The following is a 25,336-nucleotide window of genomic DNA, read 5'->3' as shown; positions in this document are numbered from 1 at the left end:
TTGCTCCATCCTAAACACAGCCTGCTGATGGGACTGAATGCTGATTTACCCGAACAAAATTGCACAACATTGACATCACAAGTGGCAGAGCCCAAGACTGTCTTGTCTTTCTTTTCTGTAATGCAAGGCATTGGCTAAATCCCCCCATACACTTTAGATGTCGAATGAATGTTGGTTCAGCCGATAGTTATGTCCCCTGGCTATCCCATGCATAAGAAGTTGCTCTGCCAAGGGCTCCTGTGTTCTCTATGAGATAGCTGCTCTCAGACTCTTCTACGGCTGATTATCTCTTAGAAAACAAAAGGATCAGCTGTCCGAAATCGTACATGCTTGATCCCTCTGCCACCCAGCATCATCTCTCAGAGGACAGTCAGGAGGCCCCCATACACATTAGACTGTCAGCTGAACATGTCGGTATTGGCCAACACTAGTCTAATTCATATGAGAGCCCTAAAGGAGATGACCAAAGAATGATTACGTTTTAAAGTGCGTAAAAGATACAATCAGTCAACAAATAAGCTGGTTTGTCATCTGATTGCTGGACATATCTACATAGGGCAATGATTGGAAGCAAATGCATGAACGTTCAACCCCCCAATCACCTGCTTTTAGTTGCAAGGAAACTTTATATCTCATTTTTCTGCAAAGTAAGTGAAGCAGCCCAGGAACATTTGTTTCATCTCACCGATAGTTGTAGTTTGTGATCTGGAATCCTTACCTGGCATCCAGGATTCAACAGTTCCAATTGTTAGCAAGAAGTTTTCTACTAATGGAACTCAAACTTCTGAGGTGGTGAATAGAGGTAAATTGATGAAAAAATGTATGAAAATTGGCTTGAAATGATAAATTGTCCAGCGATGAGTCCTGATCTCAATCCAATTAAATATATTTGGAGAGAGTAAAAGTCTGCTCTTGGGAAAAGTAGCCTTGCAAACATTTAAAGGGGTTATCCGGGTTCATCACAAAAGTCTGCAGTCACTCTGTGTGACTGCAGACTTGTGAAACCTCACATTGCGTGCAGCGCGCGCTGTTATTTTTCTCTGGTAGCGGCAGTGAGACCGTTCCGTCATGTGACCACAAGTTTGGGATATGCATTCTCCAGGCCACATTACAACTAGAAATGCGTGTCCTCACAGACTTTTGCGATAAGCCCGAACAACCCCTTTAGGATATTGAGGGAATTGCAGTTTAAGACACTGCCAGTAGACACGTGCAGGAAGCTCACTGAATGCTACAGTAAAACGTTTGGCGGCTGTCATTGTTACCAAAGGTTGTGAAACCAAGAATTAGAGAATGGTGCCTTTAATTCTGCCCACGTCATATACTATATTTCTTCTTTAATTAAATGCTAACCTCCAGGTATTTTGCCATTTATTTCTGAAGCTATTGGCCTCGATTTATCAAGACTGATGATTTTCTTGCCTGTCTTGATGGAGCGTGTAGGAGTCTGATGTTCTTGAGTCATTAAGAGGTGCATCAGGAGCGTCTGATGAGTTGCATGAACCTCGCAACAAATCTTACTCTAGTCCCTGACTGGAGTAAGGAACGCCACAGCTCGTCATGATTTAGACGAGCTGGAGCATCATGGCCTCTCAACGCCATGAGCTGAAAGAAGCTAGCATGAAAACTCCAAAAGACGCAATATTTTTGCGCAACTCAAAGTTGTCACTTGCGCAGCTGCTTGCTGTAGGATCAATACAATCAGTGTTTTATGAGCAGGAGATTATCACTGCAGGACTACGTGTACTGTGCCAGGTAGTCCAACTAATCTATGTAACCCCACCCCCCTCCACTGATTGGCAGCTTGCTGACAGTGTACAGAGGAAGCTGCCAATTAGGAGTGTGGGAGGGGTTATACAGAGCTCTGCATGCTGAGCTCTGCTACATCTACAGCAGAGAATGTTTCAAAACTGCACCAAGCAGACCAGTAAGTGACACATCGTTGGAATCAGGGTCTCTGCCCCTACATCATGCTGAATTGCTTTAAAGCACAAAGGATAGAGGTCATAAAATGACAGTGACACAGACCAAGCATTGGCATGGCCTCTCTGGGATGCTTATTCAGTATGAAGCCTCTGCTGCAAAATTGTTTTGGTGCATGGTTTGTTATAATATACATGAGCGACCAGTGCTGATAGATAGTGAATGTGAGGTACAGCTGCTGTGGGGGGAAATAATGTGCAAAACACATGGTGAGGAATAAACCAGAGTACAGGTGTGTGTGGTGTTCAGGGAAGAGGAATAATGTCAGGTATCTGGGGACGTGCTGCTTTGAGAGATTTAACTTTTGCAGTAAAGGGGAACTCTTGGTTTTGTGGGGACTAATGAACTGGAATCTTGGTGTGTGGAGTATACAGAAACACAGCCAGGTCCTACACTCAGGGCAAATATTTCCCTTCTGAAATTCTCTATCCACCACAATCATTTTCTACATAGTGTAATGTATCTTAAACTAAAATAAAAAAATGGGATTTTACAGATCACACATTGTACAGTAGCACAGACGCCTGGGCTGTGTAAGACGCCTTGTGTTGTCAGAGGTGCTGTTCTCTGTATTTAGCACCCCACTAAACAGCTGGGAACAGCAACACAGCGCTGTACATTAATTAGTGGTCACTCCCAGGTACTGCACTCTATCTCCCATTCACTTGATGGCAGTCAATGCGCATAATGGTGATACTTCACCATTATTTATATTTTTTATTCACTACCTAGGCAGCTTAAAGAATTGTTAAGCCTGAAAAAACACTTTAAAGGAGTTGTCCATGCTTAGGCTACAAGTCTGCAGTCACTCTATGTGACTGCAAGCTTGTGAATCTTCACAACGCGCATGCTGAGAGGATTCTCTGGTGCTGGGAGCGGCGGGCGCATGACCACAACTATGTGATCTGCATACATGCGGCCACATGCCGAATAGTTGTGCGCTGCCTCACTCAATGCAAGTGTATTGAGCGAGGCTGGACACGACTAGTTGGAATGTGGCTGGAAGTATGTAAATTGCATAACTGAGATCACATGGCAGCTTGCTCTGGTGAATCCTCACAGCGTACAAGTCTTGTAGTCTAAGACCGGACATCCCTTTTAAAGAGGTCAGAGAAAGCACCTGGGCAGTGCTGTTACTGAGGCATCCATATCATGATTTGAATTTTAGTGTAGGGACTCGCAAGACAGGTAGGTCCCTTGACACGGGTTGCGAGCCTGCGGATTTTGACCAAAATGTCGAACAGTACCTCTTCTATTTTATAGTGTAAACTCAAAGATAGGGGAAGGCAGCATCAACAAATAAAAACCACTTTATTTTCTTCTAGTCATAGTGACTAAAGGCTGAAAGAGCCTGAAACACCTAATTCAGTGAATACTTTCTCCTTTGCTTTTATTTGGCTCATGTGTTATTTTAACAAAGAAGAAAATAATGCAGGAAAAAAATAATGATGAATGTCAATAAGGGTCTGTGTACACAGTGCAGTTTTGTTGCGCTCCTGTTCCTTTCCTGTGTAAATTGTATCACAAAAAAACTCTCCCAATACTAGCAAAATAATTTATTTTCCTGCGACATGTGCATGGGGCTTTGGGAGTCCCATTCACGTTGCTAATATTGAGAGTTTTTGCGATAAAATGTACACAAGATAGGACCTACTATTTTTTTCATGCTGATCTGTCATTGGTTACAACAAACTTTTTTGATTAGACTCCTTTTACTTTTACTATTTAATTATATCTTTCTGTCACGTAACTGTAGTTTGATAACCCGGGGCTAGTGGCTCCTTCCCTATCCCTAAAGCTAGGGGTGTCCTAGCTATCCCTGCTCCCCGGATTACTTCTGATGGTGAAGACGCCGGGGCCACGTACCTTGCGGAGTTCCTGAATGAGCCCTTATCGTTCCCCTTTCCCCACCCAAGAAAGTGAGGAGTAGTTGTGTATAAGAATACACAAACCAGACTAACAAGGGAAGACATACAGGGATAAATGAAAATACTGATCATACAAATATGCACTCACAAACAACAGAGCGGAACACAGGGGAGATAAAGGGAAGGAAAAAACAAGTAGAAGAGGATATGCACACAGACTAAACATCAAGCAACAGTCTTCTGAACAACACTCCAAACGTCTCCTCAAACAACCAACACCTCCAACTCCAGAACCAGGCAGTATGAAACTAACACTGGCAATCCCTGATTGCCAGAGGGGAGTGGCCAACACTGAACAGCCGAGGTCATCAAAGCAGGAAAGCTCCAGAGACTCTCAACTGAACAGATTTAACCCTTGCACTGCTAGCAGAAACCTGCACTGTTTAATACTATGGTGAAGTGCTTTGAATTAGTGCAGGAGTGGGAGGAATCAGACACCACGGTCTTCTGGCTCCTCTCTGTCACGGAAAACCCGTGACACTTCCTACAACAGCTATGAATAATGGTTGTTAACCCAAAACGCGTAGGATTATGGATCCTTAATCTTTTTTATCCTTTTTGCTTTTTCTCACCATGTTTTGAATTGCACAGTAAGAGTTATGTTTTAACATTTTCTCCTTGATGCTGGAGCCAAGTCCTCATGGACCCTACATCCACAATCTGCTTTTGCCTGTCAGATGCAGGCAGTGGACGTCACACCGTTAGGGACAATTTGAAACTGAAGTTTTGTAGGAAGGAAGTTAAAAAATGTAATACACAGTAGCGATCGCTGCTCCGGAGCACCATTTTATAAATGTACCACACTGGGCAATACATGCGGCGAGCGCTGCTCCGGAGCACCACTATATAAATATCCCACACTGGGCAATACACGGAGACGAGCGCTGCTCTGGAGCACCACTTTATAAATGTACCACATCGGGCGATACACGGGGGCGAGGGCTGCTCCGGAGCACCATTTTATAAATGTACCACACTGAGCGATACACGGGGCGAGCGCTGCTCCGGAGCACCATTTTATAAACTTCCCACACTGGCGATACACGGGGCGAGCGCTGCTCCGGAGCACCATTTTATAAACGTCCCACACTGGCGATACACGGGGGCGAGTGCTGCTCCGGAGCACCATTTTATAAACGTCCCACACTGGCGATACACGGGGCGAGCGCTGCTCCGGAGCACCATTTTATAAACGTCCCACACTGGCGATTCACGGGGCGAGCGCTGCTCCGGAGCACCATTTTATAAACGTCCCACACTGGCGATACACGGGGCGAGCGCTGCTCTCACCATTTTATAAACGTCCCACATTGGCGATTCACGGGGCGAGCGCTGCTCCGGAGCACCATTTACTGGGCGATCCGTGAGCATTAAACGACTGCTGATCGGCTCCCTGATGCCAAAAATGACAATTTTTACGATGAATTTCTCCGCTGTAAGAGTGTTTTGCTCGTTCACCCGGGACAGACGGGCGACAACCAGGAAACATGCGATGCTAGGGCTACTGCGTTTCACCCTCGATCAGGGGGTCTTGTCACATGCACAAATAATGCCGTAAAGTGACCACGACCATTACCAAATGTGATTATAGTCAGTTGGGGGTCTGTAGCGCAGGCGGGTCCGGCACTGCTGTGATTTGTGCTGCTGTATGATAGATACAGATGTGAACAGCGCCCTAGAAGGAGCGGCTTGGCTTCTGCTCTCACATTGTACAGGCCTCTATGGAGACACTGGACCATGTGAGGAGACCGCCAGGCAGCCGCTGCGACCCCCGACGGTGGCCCTCCGAGTGACGTCATCCGCCGCCGCCGCCGCTGATTGGCTTGGTGCACAGGCCACGCCCCCTATAGCCGCGGTGCATGCTGGGCGCAGAGAGCGGCTGTGCGGCGTGAGTGCGGCCTAGTCGTGGAGCGCAATCCTTTTTTTCTTGAACGGATACGGACGGAGCGTGCACCGGAGCAGGCGGAGCTTTCCTTCACCGTCTAGGAAGCGATAACCTGTGCGTGCAGCGCGGCGACCCCTACCCAGCGGGGGCGGGTGAGTACGGCGGCCGTCACGCGGGCTCCGTGAGGTGGTTGGGGGGGAAGTTTCTTCCCGCATCTCCATGTCTGGTAATGAGGGGACACGGGCCGCCATTGTGTCCTGGCGGGAAGTAATGGCAGCTCGTTGTCCTCCATTGTCCCGCTGCCCCGTGTCTGACGTGCGGGCGGGAGCAGAGGTCACTGTGGAGGCCACACTGCTGGACAGGACCGAAGAGCCGCTGCCCATAGCAACCAGCATCCAGCCTGGGGAGAGCCGGGAGATGGCCGGTTGCTAAGGGCAACAGCCGGGATTATTTATTTTTGCAATACACATGGTCCATATACAGTGTCAGACTGAAGAACACGGGGCACACCAGAGGATTTACTAATGAGGGCCCACCTTTCTCCCCCCCTCAGGAGCCCCATAAGCTGCAAGGTTTGCGCTATGAACTCTCCTGAAGGAGAAGCCAGGGCCCTCCGGAGGATTCTCCTGTTCTCTTGTGGGCCAGTCCAACCCTGTCCATAGGTGTTTAAAGGGGAGGGCTCCTGCGCATGTGCCATTAAAGGGGTCGTAATGTCAGGGCGGCCCCTGAGCCATTTAAGGGAATCTGTCACCACTTTGAGTTATCAGACCTCTACTATGGCCTTACAGGGTATAGAAAAGTAATACTGTACATACCTGTATGGCCCATAGTAGAGGTCTGATTATAAAAAAAAAAAGCAGATTTCTCTGCAAACTCTGTTGTGCACAGGCTTGTCGTCCCCCAGACGCCAAGAAATCACTGCCTGTCTGTTGTTTATTCCCTGAAATCCGCACCCATGTGTGCATTTATCATAATCTCCCCCCCCCCCCCCCCGCAGGTCACAGTACCCTGTGACCTGCACTGTTCTTCCTCACTTGCCTGACATGCGCAAAGTGCCGCTCACCTAGAGCGCTTTGCTTCCTTCCGGCCCGTCTCGTCTCTACACTGCGTTGCAGGCCTCTATTGCGCCGGGAAGTGACAGTGCCCGTCTGCGCAATAGAAACCTGAGGCGCAGTGTACAGAGAGACTGGGCCGGGAGGAAGCAAAGCGCTCTAGGTGAGCGGCACTTTGCGCATGTCAGGCAAGTGAGGAAGAACAGTGCACATCACAGGGTCCTGTGAGGTGCAGGGGAGGGGCTGATTATGATAAATACACACACAGGTGGGGATTTCGGGGAGTTATCAACAGTTAGGCAGGGATTTCTTGGCGTCATATATACGTCATATACTATGCATCCCTTATATGTTTCTTTAAAGCTAAACACCCCAGTCAGTATATAAGTAAGAGGAATAAAAACTTAATCTTCAATCGCCATTTATGTAACTTCCTGACATGTGGGTGACACTGGATATCGTTTCAGTCAAGCTCCCGTGGCCAGTAGTCCTGCCCACTGCAGTTTGCCCCAACGGCCCATCCCTCTCCGAGGAAATCCCACGCTTACGTGCTGACTGTCGGCTTCCAGGGCATGAGCATTGAAGCTGGGTGTACAACTTCTGGAGCATGTGCAGAACAAAAATTAATCTGGGTATGTTTTCCCCGCTTCAGTGCATATGCCCGCACTCAGCGAGTGGGGTGACTTTGGGGAAGTCCAGGGTGTCACTATTTGGTGAAGGAGTGGGAACCGAAATCTAGCACCACCCAACCTGACTTGAAGCTAGGGATTTACATAGAAGATGGCTAAAGATTAAACTAATAAAGATTATTTTTTACTTATACACCCTAGCTTTACAGCTTTACAAAAATATGATAGGGATGCACATTACATGACCTGTTGGGGAAAATTATGTGACTGGTTCCTTTCAATGTGTAGGTTTATACCCAGGAGAGGTAGGTTCCCTTCACACAGGTAGATGGGCTCACACTATTTGATCAAACTGTGCGCTAAGTTCCTCACCTTTATAAATATAATGTATATAGGATTAGTGCAATCCAAAATTCATATACACAGTGTACAATTATTAGACTACTATTTTGACCATATCATTTTTATTCAGATTTTCCAACTCCGTGTTGTATAAACCCGAATGCTTATTGGGTGGAGCAGATCAGGTGATGTGCAATGAGGGAGGTGAGGCCTAAGGACAGAATGCCCTTTATCAAGATGTGCAGAATTCTTAGGCAGCTTGTTTTCCTCAGGCACAATGAACCAAAAAAAAGAGATGTAACGGACTCTGAAAAGTCAAAAATTCTCACAGAGGGTGCAGCACTTTTGAAATTGCTAAGATGTTGAAGCAATTACAGAACTAGCAAAAGTTTTGTTGCAAATAGTCAACAGGGTCGCAAAATAACATGTTGAGAAAAAAGACGCACATTAATTGCCAAAGATTTGAGACTGATCAAATGTGAAGCGTCCAGGAAGCCATTATTCCCCAGTGCTGTCATATTCCAGAGCTGCAACCTCCCACCTGGAGGCCCAGAAGTACATGGTGCTCAGAGACAAGGCCAAGGTGAAAGGGCTAAACCTGACCACCACTGAGCAAGACACAGAAGTACAAGGTGTTCAGTGCTCAGAGACAAGGCCAAGGTGAAAGGGCTAAACCTGAACACCACTGAGTAAGACACAGAAGTACAAGGTGTTCAGAGCTCAGAGACACGTCCGAGGTGAGGAGGCTGAGCCCGACCACCACTGAGCAAGACACAGAAGTACAAGGTGTTCAGTGCTCAGAGACATGACCGAGGTAGGGAGGCTGAACCTGACCACCACTGAGCAAGACACAGAAGTACAAGGTGTTCTGTTCTCAGAGACATGGCTGAGGTAGGGAGGCTGAACCTGACCACCACTGAGCAAGACACAGAAGTACAAGGTGTTCTGTTCTCAGAGACATGGCTGAGGTAGGGAGGCTAAACCTGACCACCACTGAGCAAGACACAGAAGTACTAGGTGTTCAGTGCTCAGAGACATGGCCGAGGTGAGGAGGCTGAACCTGACCACCACAAGTCACAGAAGTACAAGGTGTTCAGTGCTCAGAGACATGGCTGAGGTAGGGAGGCTAAACCTGACCACCACTGAGCAAGACACAGAAGTACTAGGTGTTCAGTGCTCAGAGACATGGCCGAGGTGAGGAGGCTGAACCTGACCACCACAAGTCACAGAAGGGGAACTGTCAAGACTGGGCCAAGAAATATCTGAAGACAGATTGTTCATAGGTTTTATGAACTGATGAGATGAGAGTGACTCTTGACGGACCAGATGGGTGGGCCCATGGCTGGATCACTAATGGGCACAAACCTCCACTTCTACTCAGTAACGTGGAGGTGGGCACTACTATGGGCTGGTATTATTAAATATGAGCTCGATGTCTCCACTGCTCGGCTTCCAGTAAAGGCCTTAAAGGAGGTGTCCACTACTGTTTATTATCCCCCTAATGTATTTCCCCGGGGCCTTTAAAGGTTTTTGTAATTACCTTGCATTGCAGTTACTGCCTGTGAGCGGCGCTATCACTGGCTGCTCACATGCATAATGTGACCCCCGGCTGCAGCCGGCTCTGACATCTGCTGATGTCACATCATGTTCCAGATGCAGCCAGGGGTCTCTCTTCTGCGTTCCACGGTGGATGCTGGGCTGTGAGCGGGGTTACCCTGCGACTCGCACCCGGCATCCATTGCGTGCAGTGGATGCTGTGTGTGATGCGTGGGGAAACCCCGCCCACAGCCAATCAGCATCCACGGCGACCGCGTCACTGATGTCGCGTCAAGTGAGGCGTGACATCAGTGGCGGGTCACGTGATGCCTGTGATCAGCCAGTGATGGTGCCGCTCACAGGCAGTAACTGCAACGCAAGGTATTTACAAAAACCCTTATGGGCCCTGGGGGAATACATTGGGAGGATAATAAAAAGTAGTGGACATCTTCTTTAAGGATGAAAGAATAATGATCCGGCCCGTTCCTCACCAGGCCTAAACCATATTGAGAACTTGTAGGCCCTTCTTAAATGGGAGATTCATGGTTAAAGAAAATAGTCACCTCTCTGAGGAGTGTCAGGGGGCTGTGGTTGGTGCTATCCAAAATTTTTATCTTCAATAATTGAAGAAACAGACAAACTGCAAGGATGGAGCTTATAACTGTTATTGGAAAGAAGGGCGGCTATATTACTATATTGGTCACTGATAGTTTTTCTGTAATGTCAGAAATGTAGTTTTGTATATTTTAAGTTTGGTGGTTGTTCTCACCGTAACAGCTGAAAATAAACAATTGTGATTGGAAAGTTGACTGTTTTCATTTAGTTACATAATTCTGCACGCTGAAAGTTGCCCAATAATTCTGCACACATACATATTTTTTCCTAAGAAGGACAAAACCTTACTTTTGCTTAAATACCCAGGTTTATAAACCTTTTTGGATTGACCAACAGCACTAATGAATCGTCATTTTGAGGAGCTAGGATAATTTCTTCAGAGAAGAGGTTATAGCTTAGAGACCAGATACTTAAAATCCATTATTACATGATAATGGCGAGTATCGGACACTGTTGGGTATCTTGTGACAATTGCATTACAGGAGCACAGATTGCTGAGTGGTTAGTTACACTGCATAGAGAAAAGTATTGGTGCTCATAAATAAACATTACACCTACAGGAGCTTTTATGACATCCCATTCTATTTCCATAGGTATTACTATGTCATTTCCCCCAATCCCTTTACAGATATAACAGCTTTCACTCCTCAGAGAAGGCTTTCTAACAAGATTTTGGAATTTTTCAGCCAAAAAAGTATTTGTGAGGTCAGACACTGATGAGCGAGATGGACTCCATTCTAGTTCATCTCAGACATGTTGGATGGTGTTGAGGTCAGGGCTCTTCGGCTGGCCAAGTTTTGATTTTGTACTTCTTCCCCTTCACTATTTTTCTCTCTGCAATGGGCGGCTGTGTGAATCTGCAGCCCCGGTCAAATAAAAGTAGCCTTTTGCCGTGTCCAGGAGGGGGGTCCAAGAGCGCTGCTCTGCAGGGAAAGCTTCATTCACAGAATCGGTGGGGGTTCCTGAGTTTGGATGCCCTGCAGTCATAAAGTTATAACATGTTACTAATGTAAGATTGTAAGGAATATCCCTTTAGATGGGTTATCTAAGTTGTTTAAATAAAGCTACAACATGAAAGTGCCTCTTTAATGGGCTGTAAGAGAGAGACATATTTGCCAGGCAAGCATTGACATATAACTCTAGCAGTGCCCTGTGGCGGTGTTGTGTTGGCTGCAGTGAATTGTGGCACCATCAGTCCGAGTGGAGATACATCTATGAACTCTAGCACATTGGCTACAGCTGGTCCATGTGGTGTCTGTTCTAGATTGCTGGTTGTCGCAGAAAACTTTGCATTACTGCTCCTAAGGAGGCCATATTCATAACTTTTCCTTTTATGTTTGGCGTATGTGTTGAAAAAGGACCTGGTGCATAAAGATAAACGAAAGAAAGTCACCGACTTGATGCTTACTTTACATGTCACCATAAACCACTTCATCCAACAATTTGTCAGAACAGTAATGGGTCAGGGATTTATTTTTGCAGGGGAAATGTATAAACCAGATTTTTTTCTAGCATAATCAGGACTCTAGTAAGCTTTACATATTGGGTCAAACTTCATATTTGCTCTTCTTATTTCTGATCCTTGTGCTTATTACCCACGGGAACAAGAGAGCGAGTTCTGCTAGGAAGCCCCAATGCTTTCATGTTTTTCCTGTAATATTAATAATGATTGGCGGGAGAAGGGGTGAATTAGGTATTGATGATGGGCCTCAATCATTCTTGCGTATTCTGCGCTTTGCATCATAAGCCCAAACCTAAGCCGGGTCCAAAACATGAGAGCTTCATAGTAGTCTGCAAAATACTAGCCAAAACTTGGGAATATGAGTGAATGATGCCTCGGTATTCTTTCTCCTTACTACTAGATATAAGATGTGTAATTCAAAAATTGAACCGTTACGTTTTTTATGGGTAGAGACATTACTCAGACCCATATTTTTTTTGTGGTTGCTAATTTTCGGTTTAACCAATTTTTTTTTTTAATTTATTCAACAGGTTGCTACTGTACATATGTCGTATCCACCGCATCTTAACCGTCCCCCTATGGGGATTCCAACTCTCCCTCCTGGTATGCCTCCACCACAGTTTCCAGGTTTTCCTCCCCCTCCTGGTAAGTGACAATTTTATGATGGGTGTACGGGTAGAAAACTGAGAACACCGTATCTACTGGGAGCCAAAAGAAAATTATACCCACTGGGGACAAAACTGTGAAATTCGAGCAAACGATTGTCCAGGGTATACTAGACAATACCATTAGTTTACTTAAAGAGTTTGTCCACTACTTTTACATTGATGGCCTATCTTTAGGATAGGTCATCAATGCCTGATCAGCCGGGGATCGACAACCAGCACCCCCATCAGCTGTTATCATGGTCACCGGCTAAATGTATCCACTTGCTGAGCTGCTCCGTCTTTTAGTGGCTGCCCCAGGGTACTGCACATGCAAGTAGAGCAGCTCAGCAATTGAGAACATCCGGCCGACACCGATAACAACTGATCGGCGGGTGTGCCTGGTGTTGGACCCTGGCCGATCAGAAATTGATGACCTATCCTAATGATTAGTAATTAATCAAAAAGTAGTGGACAACCTCTTTAACTCCAGATCGGGTACTTAATCCCTTCCTGACTTTGGACATACTGGTACATCCAATGTTGGGTCCCCTTCTTCGATGCAAGTTCAGGAACTGAGCCTGCATCAAACCCGGCAGACACCGGCTGTTAGAGGCCGATGCTGGCTGAATAACAGCAGCTAGTTGAGCCGCTGTCCATCTCCAATCATGTCAATGAAAGCACGCGGCACAACGTGATTACATGGCCCCAATGGGTTGCTATAGCAGGTGTGGGGCGGGGTCTGTTGAAGTACCCCATGCCTGCCATTATGTTGCTCTTGTGAAGATGACTGTGACTGGGCTTTTTGGGAGACCAGGATTTTCACTATGCACTGAAATACTGTGATTTTGCAGTATAATATAAGAGATCGGATGATTGTAGGACTAAAAAAAATAAATTAAATACATTTAAATCCCCACCCTTTATTCCCATTCATAAATAAATATATTTGGTATTGCCCCATCTGTAAGTCTTGTCTTATCAAAGTCTACAATTCTTAAACCCGATCAGTAAACACCGTTAAGAGAGAGAGAGAAATTTATTTTTTTTTGTCACCCCAAAATAATTCAATAAGCGATTAAAATGTCGCATCTCCCTCAAGTGGTATCAATAAAAAAAAGTCATCTTGCCCGTAAAAACTAAGACCTCACAGCTCATTTAACTGAAAATTAAAAACATTACAGTTCTTGGAGGGGGAAAAACACGACACAAGCAAATTAAAAAAATAAATAAATAAAATTAATTTTCTTCATACATTTTTTTTTTTTTTTTCATGACATTAAATTCCTTCCCGCCCAAAAATACCCAAACTGTATATGTTTAGAACCGCTGTAATCATACTGACCTGGAGAAGTAATTTTTACCCCACAATGAACGCCTTAAAAACAAACCCCCTTCAAAAAGATATTTCATCTTTGCGCAATTTCACTGTGCTCGGACTTTTCTTCCGTGTTTTTTCAATACATTTATATGGTAAAATGAATATTGTCCTTCAAAACTACAACTCATTGTGCAAAAAAAAAAGTTCTCAGTAAGGTGGCGTTTTACAAAAAAAATGATAATGTTGGAAAGAAAGGGGGAAAAAGGTGCCAAATTGAAAAATCACCATGTTGGGAAGGGGTTAGAAAGGGTGTACCATTTCTTTTATGGTGGGATCTCATTGTACTAGAAATAAGCTTGTTTTTCTCTAACTATTTCACAGTATTTAAAGTAAATCTAATTTTTACTTATTGTTAATGAAGTTTATTAACCTTTATACCAGACCGTTCTCTTTTTTTTTCTGACCAGTAGGACTAGATGCAGTGAATTCCACAGATAAATCAATGAAAATTCACTGCAAAATGTCCGTGTTACATGTGGGTTTTGCCATGAGTTTATTGTGGATTTGCTGCTGACTTCCTCCTGACCATTGCATAGATGAGGACAATATAAAATCTGAAAAACTGGCGCCAGATGTCAGTTCACTTGCCGATATTCTCTGCAGCGTGTAAATGCGATTTGTTAGATCCCACTAGAAAATCCATGTGGGAAGTTGGCAACTAATACTCATCTTGTGCATGTCGTCTATCCATATTGGGTTGCTCCTTATTTGTTAATACATAACTTTTATGTACCCTTAAAGTTAATTTTATGGCATTTATTTTGCAGGAACACAAATGATTCCTGTACCAATGGGTTTAATGGCTCCAGGACCGACCGTAAGTTTACTTTGTGTATGACAATGATTTAATGGGTTTTATGGATCCACAAATATTTCGTAACTGCTTCTTCTATAGCTATCACAATAAAAATGCAAATCCTATAGTACATTTGTGTGAAAAATGACATTTTCCTTTATTTTTTACTCCCTTTGTGCGATAGAGGATTCAGATAACAAGTGAAATATCTTTTTCTGCTCATTTCAGAAGTTAAAGTTTTGGTTCTAACTTGTTTTTTTTTTCAAACTCAAGGTTTTGTTGCCAACTGTACCTATGGTCGGGAAACACATGGGCCCTAGGAAAGATTTAATGTGTATGAAAAATAAGGAAAATGATGAGAATAGTGGTCCAACAACTACTGTTTTTGTAGGAAATATTTCAGAAAAGGCCTCTGACATGCTTATCCGGCAGCTACTAGCCGTAAGTATTTTTTTCCCCAGTTCTGGTTAATTTGAGCTCATGCCATTATAATAGTGAATTGCAATCTATATAATTGTCAGGATATTTTACCATTATAAATACTATCTTTTCCTCCCCCCCCGTGTCTATAGAAATGTGGTTTAGTATTGAGCTGGAAAAGAGTGCAAGGGGCTTCTGGGAAGCTTCAAGGTAAGTGCGGTATGTAAAACTTTTCCAATTTTTCTCTATATTAATATTATAGTTGCACTTTAGTTAATAACTGCACTTTTATTTTTTTTCCCCCACGTACATCAGCAGTCCAAGTAAAGATAAGAAACTTTGTAATTTCTTATTAGAGAAAAATGCTTCTTTCCTCACTTCAGTCACTTTTGTCTTCTACCCTGATCATTCATACATAACTACGGCTCAAATTGGTCTGTAAATCTGACTACAGAGAACATCCAAATTGCATCTGCTGCTATAAAAGGTTTATTGTGACAAGGAAGAGAAGAGACCCAAAAGTGGAAAGAGACATAGCTAAACTTTCTAGTGCATAAGGGGGAGGGGGCAAAACTGCAAAAAAATGCATCTATATAATGGTCAGAAACAGTTATTCCTCATGTAGACACGACTGCTTATTCCGAAAAGTGAAAGTGCAGTTATATTTTAAGGATAAAAAAAATATTTTTTTGCACATTTAATATAACCTTTAAAGAGAATGTCATCATTTTTTTTTCTTTCAATTGTAAAAATGTAAAGTATTAACCCCTTTATGACAATGTCAGTAGTAGTATGTAAATGCGCCCTGGCCCTAGTGGAACAGCTACGTACTATTTTGCGTGATACGATCACGCCCGCACACAAGCGGTGCAGGGCGATCGCCGTCGGCACATTAATCCCAGAAATGCTGTTATCTAAGTCGATCGCAGCATTGCGGGGGCAAGGGGATGTAAGCGCCAATACTTACCTTTTCTTCGGCGTCCCATGATGTCTGCGGCGGCTCCCGGGTGTCATGGTGTCCCGATGTCATCATGACAACATCTGGGTCACCAGACAGCAGGAAGTTACTTTGATCATGCGCAGTGCATGACCAAAGTAACTTCTCCCTTTGCAGCGCTGACAGGCTGCATAGCATAGGGAGCTACTGCTCCCTATGCTATACAGCCGATCAGGCTGCAAAAAGTGAAAGTCCCATAGTGGGACAAAGTTTAAAAGTGAAAAAAAAAACAAAGCAAAAAATGATGCTTTATCATATCCATGCAATAAAACGCTATCAAAAAGACGAATGTAAATAAAAATGGTACTGCTGAAAGCGTCATCTTGTCCCACAAAAAACAAGCTGCCATTCTGCTCCATCAGCCTAAAAATAAAATTATAGCTCTCAGAATAAAGCGATACAAAAAAATTATTTTTTCTATAAAATAGTTTGTGTAAAAGCGCCGAAACATAAAAAAAAAAAATGTAAATGTGGTACCGCTGTAAACGTACTGTTACTGACTGTTTTGTATCCTATGTTTTTTTTTTTTTTTTTTTTTTTTTTTTTTTTTTTACATGTGCTTCTATTTCATTTACTTACTGCAGTGTTTCTATGCATTGTTTTTATTCCAGGTTATGTTTCTTTCTTTGTTATTTTACATGTTTTTGTCAAGCTGCCTTATCAATTTTACGACACGCAGAACAGCATAAAAAAAAAAAACAATACCGGTATTGTTGGTGTTTGTTCTGCCTCCCCAAAAATCGGAATAGAAAGCGATCAAAAAATGTCACGTTAGTGAAAATGGTACTCGATAAAAACGTCAACTTGTCCCGCAAAAGACAAGCCATCACATGACTGTCGGCCGAGATATGGAAAAATTGTAGCTCTCAAAATATGACGATGCAAAAACTAGTCTTTGCAAAAAAAAAGAAAAGGTTTTTAGTGTGTGACAGCTGTCAGTCATAAAAACCCAATATGAATCTGCTATCGCTGTAATAACACCGACCCGAAGAATAAAGTCGTCTAATCACGAGGAATGGTGTAAAAATAAATGCTAGGGTTGGGATTTTTTTGAAAGGTAAAGAAAGAAAAAATGACGACAATATGGCGGCTAGTGTTGAGCGCAAGTGCTCGCTACTTGCGTTTGCATCGGGTATGCACCAAGTATAGCGGGTGCTCGAGTGACATGCTCTAGTCTCCGCCCCATGTGTTTTGCAGTTGTTATACAGTCAAAAAAAACTCGCGGGGATTGCTTGCCATGCACGAGCGATCCTCGCATGTTTTTTTTGGGGTGTCTAATAACCGTGAAACATGCGGGCGGGGACTCGAACATGTCACTTGAGCACCCGCGATACTTGGTGCATACCCGAGTACCCGATGCAAACTCAAGTAGCGAGCACCCGCGCTCAAGACTAATGACAACTCATTCAATATGATGACTTAATGTTATCAAATACTCTGTCGTACCTCTGGGTTCAAAATGCTCACTCTACCCCTTGATAAAATCCTTGAGGGGTCTAGTTTCCAAAATGGGGTCACTTGTGGGGTGTTTCCACTGTTTAGGCACATCAGGGGCTCCCCAAACGCGACATGGCGGCCGCTCTTGATTCCAGCCAGTTTTGTGTTCAACAAGTCACACAGTGCTCCTTCCCTTCTCAACCCTTCCTTGCACTCAAACAGTGGTTTCCCCCCACATATGGGGTATAGGCTTACTCAGGAGAATTTCTCCTGTTACCCTTATGAAAACGCAAAAAAAACAATGGGTTTGTGCTGCTGCCACTAGGAGGCTGACATGCAAAAAAAGTTACGTCCTCCCCAGTAGAGTAAACCCCACCGACTGGCACAAACTTAATAAATTAGTGAAAAAGCAGTAGGAGAAGCAATAGAAAGGCAAGAACATAGCTGAAAACAACATAGCAGAGCCAACACAATGTTACACAAGGGCGGATGCTGTATCCTCCAGTGAATGCTCCAAGAGAGAGGATCTTCTTTTCTCTATGGCTTCATTGGGGGGCACAGAAAACCCATGGAACGTCCAAAAGCAGTCCCAAGGCTGGGCGAAAGGACAATACCCTTAAGTTTGGGCTCTAATTGTGGGCTGTGGGGTGCTCCTGGGGGAGATATCATTGTGGATGGACTGCAATCCGGGCAGAGGAATGAGGTCTGACCAGCGGGAAACTTCCTGTTATAGGAAGAACAAGCGACTCACTGGAGTTAGGCATAGAGGAGAAGAAAAGCGCCAGAGAGAGCATTGCTGGGGATGGAGGGCTGCCCCCAGGTGACAGCTTATGCAGGTGCTGAAGCCTGTGACCCTGGAGAACAGCTGGGAACAGTGGCTCAGTGATCCAGTGCGGTGAGTCAGTGGGAGCCGTGTTGGTAAAGGGGTGCGAGACAGCTGGAGCATGCGATTGGCCGGGGTGTTGGGGCGTGGTCTGGCCATCCGAGAAAGCCCTAGTGAAAGGGGACTAAGCTTTAAAGTGGGGGTGCCGAAGAGAACCAGGGTGGCGCAGGAAGCGCAGCTGGTCTTTGAGGGGGTTACACAAGGAGTGAATATGGAGAAAAACTGTTTTCCAGCACCCCTTACTGCATGGTGATTTAAAAAATACCTGTCCTGAAGATCCCAGAATCCTTCGCATAACAATGATGGAAAATGGTCATCAGATGTCCTGGACAATGTCTGTGTGGGGCAGCTGGATGGTAACAGGTCAGTCTTTCCTCCTGGCACTGGGGGGGGGGGGGGCAAATGGGCAGGGGTATGGTGGCAAGGACCGTCAGCTGGGGAGCCCCAAACACTCTTGCTGTGTTACATGGTTAGGATCCTGAGTCGTAGACCAGAGAAGATACAGTAGTGACACAACTCCACTCTGTTGCCTTCACAACCCATTTCTGAAAGAAAAAGGGAAATCGTTAGAAAACCTAAGTTAGAAATGGGCCTCCTACTTGACACTAAGCTAAAACTGATTAATTTGGTTCCAGTCGTGGGGTGTACACTGTCGGGGAGGAGCCAACTTTTTTTTGTGCTTTGTGGCAGCAGCATACTCCCATGGTTTCCCATGTCCCCTAATGAAGCGATAGAAAAAAAAGTTTAGATACTTTCAATTTTTAAACACTAGGGGGAGCAGCTGCTGACATTAGCCATGAAAACCTAGTGTATAGCTAGCTCAACATTACGCCTGCAGTTAATGTGGTCAGGATCTGCTCGCATGTGTCTGATGCCTCTCTTCTTCTATCTCACACACGCATGCATTGCAATACCGAGATGTAGGCCGTGTCGCCAAGAATTGCTGGCAGTGCTGATTCTGTTAATTGGCGATGCTGATTGGTTTTTATCGATCTGAGCAGAGCTGTGATATCAGGGTGGCTGCAGCCTTCAGGTTACAATAATTATGCAGTTCAGCAGACAGTATCACACACAATAGGATTCACAGCTCTCATATAAGATTAGATACATAGCTCTGAGGACTGGCACTGTGATCTGAGCAAAGCTGTCATGTCATTGCAGCACTCGGATTACAGTATTTACCAGTGAGCACAGAATTGGGTACCAGCGCTGCAACGGTGATTTCATCCTTTGACAAGTACCCTTCGTTGGATGAAGTCACCGCCCCGGACCTGGTAGGGCTTTGCAGATGCAGAAGTCAAGCCTCATTCAGATATCCATGCTTCACGTATGTTTGACTGAGGCGTTGCGTTGAGCAGATTTCACTGCTGTGCTCTGAACACTGTGGTGACTCCTGTCACCGCCGCTGAACACTGGGTTGGGTGGTGATAGGGAAATTGTAGCTCAGACCACAGCTCTGCACTAGGTAGCCCAGGTAGGGTGCCCAGTTCACATCTGATGCAGCCACAGTGTAGGAGATGTCGTCAGACGCACATATTTGCAATGAGTATGTGTTGTGCTCATATACTTATAAACTAGCAAATAAAAATGGCAGCCCCTGTTGAAGCTCTAGTGAACTCCATGCTCAAGAGTTAAGGCAGTGCTTGAAAATAATGGTGGCCGCACAAAATATTGACACTTGGGGCACAATTTGCCCATTTTCACTTAGGGGTGTACTCATTTATGTTGCCAGCGGTTTAGACATTAATGGCTGTGTGAGATATTTAGAGGGCACACCAAATTTACACTGTTAATGCAAGCTGTACACTGACTACTTTACATTGTATCAAAGTGACATAAGTTAAGTTTTGTCCCATGAAAAGAAAAAAAAAAAAATACAAAAATGTGAGTGTACTCACTTTTGTGATATACTGTATGTTGGTAATTACAGTTTCTTATCCTTCTGCCGCCCTGCTATACATATAGCATTTCACATTGACTGAATATAAGAAATATCTTTTTTACGACCGTAATAATTTCCCTCTTATTTTCTTGTTTTCCCATACAGCTTTTGGGTTTTGTGAGTATAAAGAGCCTGAATCTACCCTCCGAGCACTGCGGTTACTCCATGACTTACAGATTGGCGAAAAGAAACTACTTGTTAAAGTAGACGCTAAGACAAAAGCTCAACTGGATGACTGGAAAGCAAGCAGGAGGTCTTCTAATGGGGTGAGCAGCATAAAAAGTGAGGGGTGCCTTTATTGTATTCATTTCTGACTTTCCACATAAGTCATGGAGACTATGTAAAAATTTGGTGTGAAAAAATTCCTGAGTGTGAACCGAAGAAGGAAGTTTCCCTGCTTGGAAAGTGTTGTATATTCAGTCCTGTATATATTTTCTGTTATGTGGAGATGGCCAATAGTTGCTGCCTTCTAGGAGGTCAAGAAACAAACTTAGCTTTGTCAATTATTTTTCTAGAATGCCCGCCCTGAACCAACTGGCGATGAAGAGGATGACCTTGATGAAGAAACAAAAAGACGTGATGCTATATTTAGAAGTGCAATTGATGTGTTAATAAAAGAGTATTCCAGTGAGCTGAACGCTCCATCTCTGGATTCTGATTCACACCCAAAAAAGAAAAGAAAAGATAAAAAGGAAGAATTGTCAGTAAGTAGACTATCGTTTGCTCTAGTTACACTAAAGTCATTGACTGGATGGACCAGTTGTGTGTTTGCCTCATTGGCCCCAAACTGCGTTTTCTTGCATACTACAACCAGAGGCAGCTTTGTCGTAGCATATTCGCAGAAAAAGAGTGCTCTCCAGCCGTCTGGCCATTTTCAGAGTAGTGCTTACAAGCTCTTCAGCAGATGGAGAGCTTGTAAGCAGTGCACTCCTTGCCTAGAAGACCAGGCACCTAAAAGACCGCAGCAGTGGCCCCTAACCTAGTCAATGAGCAGTAAACCACAAAATTAAATCTCCCTATGTTCTTGAAATTGGAAAGGATTTTTAATAATAAATTGCAAAATTGCTTGTTTTTTACAAGCACTTTGCAACTTAAGCTAATTAAGAGAAGGCCATCCCTTTAAGGCTTAGGGCTTTATGACTACTTTGGCCACATGTCCAAAGTTCACAGTGATGCAATGGTACAATGAATGTGATTCTGGTTATACTTCTTGGTCGCTTCCTTGGGGGACTGCTGTGTCCTCCCCAATGACTGCTATGAGAAATAGATTTTTGACGGCGAGTACCAAAAATCTTTGTATCACAAGTCCAGTAGCTTCATTGGGGGACAGCTGTGTCCTCCCCAATGACGGCTGAGAGAAATAGATTTCCAAAACCTGCTGGATTTCTTGCAATTTGTGGGGCATCTCAATACGGCAGTGTTTGGTCCGTTACTGTGTAGTCCTAGCCTAATTATCATCCCATTGAAAATCCCACCAAGGACAACACCTGCCAGGAGTTTGTATGTTCTCCCCGTGTTTGCGGGGATTTCCTCCCACACTCCAAAGACATCATGATAGGGAATTTAGATTGTGAACCCCAATGGGGACAAGGCCAATTTTACCTGTGAAGCGCTGTGGAATTAATGGTGCTATAGAAGTGAGTAAAATAAATAGAAACAAGACATCTTCAGTCCTTAAATTCTATGTCTTTCTTTATAGCAAGAAGACATAAACGCCATAGAAATGGAAGACGACAAGAGAGACCTGATATCACGCGAGATCAGTAAATTCAGAGATACACACAAGGTAACGTTTCTTTTCTCTTCTTTCTGATAAATCCTGCTCCTTACAATTTTCAGAGCCCCATAGTTGTTTTTTTACACAGGCTTCATGCCTAATATTTCAAAGAAGATGAATGTAGACAGTGAAATTCAGCATTGTGTATCTTTCCTAAATAGTGATTGGCATTAACCATTGTAATGCACTGTTGCTGTCAGTTGTGTTCTCAGCAACCCCCCAAAAAAACAACTAACTGCATTAAATTATTTGTAACCACGTCACCACCATATACTTTACCAACATCACACTTTAAGTGCTAAATTAGTATAAAAAGCTTTCTACATGCTTTTATTTAAAAAAAAAAAAAAAAAAAAAATCAAAATAGATCAGTGGTTTCCAAATGTGCCACAGTTAAGATGCATGGAAGATTTGTAAATTCCCTATAAAGCTAATCTATTCATTGACCCCCACCATTATGATAGAGATCATATGGTGACTAATGCAAGATGAAACTCAGCTTGGAAAGTAACATGGAATAAGAAATGTAAGTATGAGCTCCTGTTTTTTTTACTATATTTTTCGGATACCCCCTCTGAACTAAAAATGTGCAAAGCGGCAACTGGCTTGGTTATTAAGCTATTTCTTCATTATTTTCTGTAAGGGGTGCCTCTCTAATGCACTGTATATTTTTTTTATTGATCTTCTGTAAGTGAATACTTTCACTCCAGGCCAGTATTTTATGCTTTAGAAGTTTTTATATTAATCTAATCTGCTTTATTATGGGAACACTGAAGGTGTGTAAACCTTCTGCACAACTGTGTATGTATGCTTCCTTCTTAGGAAAGTGCATTGCGTTTAATGTGTGTACATGGACTTTCCTTGCCTTGTAGAGTAAGTGCAAAGGCTGCGCTGTGGTTTTGTGCAGCTTATGTAGCACAGTGAACCTTTGCATGTTTTGGTAGGGATGTCTAAAATAACACTGCAGCCCCCTTATGGCTGTCAGGGTATGAGTAATGTAGGGGGTGTCCATTTACAGCACTGATGAATCTGAAGACCAGAAGGTAAGATTTTTATTTTCCCCTCTTCTCTTCTCTTATTACTTTCCACCTTTTTCTGTCTATGCTGTGATTTCTGATTTCTCTACACTTTTTTTTTTTTCGTTTTTTTTTATCCCCCATTTTTTAATACTAACAAAGTGCAAATAAAACTAAACCTCCAATATTAACCATTTTATTGATTGAGCTATATCACCATTACTAGGCTGAGGATCTAGCGTTATTTCCTTACACATACAATATATATTATCCCCACCCCCTTAGTCTTTGGATTTATATAATCCCATTCATGTGATATTTTGGATCATCATGAAACTTGGATCTTCTAGAAAATTAAAATGTAAGTATTAACCCTGGTGGAGTAACTTTTACAGTTTGTAATGCCTGAAAGAGGTAAGTTTCCAAAGATAACACAGGACAGTTACAAAAGTAGCAATGACACGATCCAATATATATATGACATAGGTCCCCTTTGTGTGATGCACTTTGTGTGTTTCTTCTCCCTTTCTCACTTCTCGTCATGCTTGTACTGCTACAATGTGCAGGGTTAATCCCATTGAGTCACGACCTCCTGCATTTGCATTGTGAATGTCTTCCCTCCTGTCTGCGTCCTTCTCGCTCTATTCCTCCTTTACCTGTACATACTCTTTCCCGGGATCCAACCAACGGCTCATTTGTAAAGGTAAGATATCTTTTAAATGATTTTTATTTGAATGTATTTTTTTGTTTTTCTTTTTTTTACAATGCCATGTTTGTATTTTGTTGTAGTTTTAATTACCTAAAAAAAACGTGAGATTGAAGGGGTGCAAAGTCATTTTGTTGCTAAATTGCCATCAGATCTAAACTGTGATGCGTAGACATTTGTGCACCTAGAATGGTCTTGTCTGTCTTTGAAAATGTACTTGCTCTTCCTCCCAGAATCATAGCTTGTAGGCAAAGTTAATCCCGTGTTGGAGAGCCATGTCCTAGCACATCATCTGTAAGTTAATTCAAAACCATTGCTAACAAGGATGGATATATGATCTGTGGATGTCTTTATTTCCAATGTGTTCAAGGTATTTTGGGGGCACAGACACACTTTTTTTATTTTTTTACCCACCATAAAATAATTAATATTTTTTTGGCCATTGCTATGGAACAAGTGGATACCCCCCTGTAGATTCCATGTCGCACGTGATTTCCAACCTTCCTGCAGTTTCTATGTTTAGCGTCATTCTGTGAAGAGCTAAACCAACATTTTGTAAGTTTGCCGACATTCCTAGTCTTGTTGTAGGTAAATGTTGCCGTTGCGTTTTTTGGTTGTTTTTTTTAAATCAACTTGCCCACCAATCTTTCCCAGTAGAATTTGGCGTCAGATAGTGTGCTTGAAGCGACAAGTACACACTCTATTTTCTTGTGTTTTTATTTTACTCTAAAAAAGCAGCATTTCATGTTTGCAGTTTTACTTAGTTTCTATCGAAGAGTACGATCCAAAAAGATGTCTATGAAGAAATGACATCTAATCCACCTCGCCACCAGCTATTTAGACTAAGGCCGGTATCACGCGGGCCGGGTTTCTCAGTCAGTACTCAGACCGTAATGCACAGACTGGCCGCAGGTCTTCTGCTCCAGATCTCTGCATCCTCTTAGACATACATGAGGCTGCCAAGTTCGGGTCAGGAGACTCTCTTCCAGTCCGTGCATCAGGATCTGAGTTGTTTTTTTTTAAAGGGAACTTGTTACCTTGAAAAAAATAAAATTTACCTTCAATTATAGTAGTAATCTGCAGGTAAATAGCGATCACATCAAGTCAGTCTCGTTTACTGGAGCAGCGGACACAGGGAGAAAATGAAGTTTTATTTTTCTCTACAGCTGTTTTCTCACTTCCAGTCGTCGGGGCGGTGCAGGGAGTAATTAGTCACTAAATATTAAAGAAGTTGGCCACTGCTTTTTCTGATTGCCCCAATTGATGGACCCTGTGCCCATAAGTGTCCTTCTTGCCTGTGAGCGGCGTTATTGCTATTACAGGCTAGCCGGAACTTGACCTGACATCAGTGGAAGAAAAAGCCGGCTGCAGCTGGGGGGTCACGTGATGCCTGTGAGCGGCCAGCAATAGCACCACTCACAGGCAAGAAAGACAACAGAAGGTAATAAGAAAAACACTTATGGGCACCCGGTCAATCATAAAAAGTAGTGGCCAACTTCTTTAAGCACACTGTTATTACACTCCTTGATTGACAGCCTGCTCTACAGCATATGTGTGCAAAACAGGCTGCTGATCAGCGCGCAGGGGAGTGATTACAGCCTGATTTTTCTCTCTGCAGCCGCTGTTCCAGTAAACCTGTCTAAGGCTATGTTCACACGTTGTGTTTTTGCTGCTTGTTTTTATGCAAATTAAAAGCTATGTTTTACAGTACCAGCAAAAGCTGAGATTTCAGAAATCTCATGCACACACATTGTTTTTTGTTCCTGACTGAATTGGAAAGCTGCTGCTTTTTTTAAAACTGCAGCATGTCACTTTCAGCGTTTTTGCAGCATTTTTTTCACCCATAGAAAGCAATGAGTAGGTGCAAAAACACAGCCAAAATACAGGTATCAGGTTTTGGTGCAG

The 25,336-nt window shown here is 43.5% G+C and overlaps 1 protein-coding gene across 2 annotated transcripts in view; it reads left to right on the top strand.

Annotated features, from left to right (window-relative positions):
• Window positions 1–5,740: 5,740 nt before the first annotated feature.
• Window positions 5,741–25,336, top strand: part of RBM25 (RNA binding motif protein 25) — a 36,921-nt gene continuing 17,325 nt past the window's right edge. Inside the window, exons 1-8 of one of the 2 annotated variants that reach the window (XM_073638873.1) lie at window positions 5,741–5,948; window positions 11,963–12,077; window positions 14,225–14,274; window positions 14,527–14,694; window positions 14,826–14,883; window positions 20,038–20,198; window positions 20,448–20,636; window positions 21,632–21,718. In XM_073638873.1, coding sequence (XP_073494974.1) covers window positions 11,978–12,077; window positions 14,225–14,274; window positions 14,527–14,694; window positions 14,826–14,883; window positions 20,038–20,198; window positions 20,448–20,636; window positions 21,632–21,718 — 813 coding nt within the window. In that variant the 5' untranslated portion in view covers window positions 5,741–5,948; window positions 11,963–11,977. Of the gene's footprint in view, window positions 5,949–11,962; window positions 12,078–14,224; window positions 14,275–14,526; window positions 14,695–14,825; window positions 14,893–20,037; window positions 20,199–20,447; window positions 20,637–21,631; window positions 21,719–25,336 lie in introns of both variants that reach the window. The other variant, XM_073638872.1, reaches the window with a different exon arrangement.

The sequence above is a fragment of the Phyllobates terribilis genome, unplaced genomic scaffold (assembly GCF_046119375.1).
Source record: "Phyllobates terribilis strain yellow unplaced genomic scaffold, ASM4611937v1 Scaffold_7__3_contigs__length_470593459, whole genome shotgun sequence".
Taxonomy (NCBI): Eukaryota; Metazoa; Chordata; class Amphibia; order Anura; family Dendrobatidae; genus Phyllobates; species Phyllobates terribilis.
The sequence above is the reverse complement of the archived record's forward strand: the minus strand, read 5'-3'. Positions and strand labels throughout refer to the sequence as shown.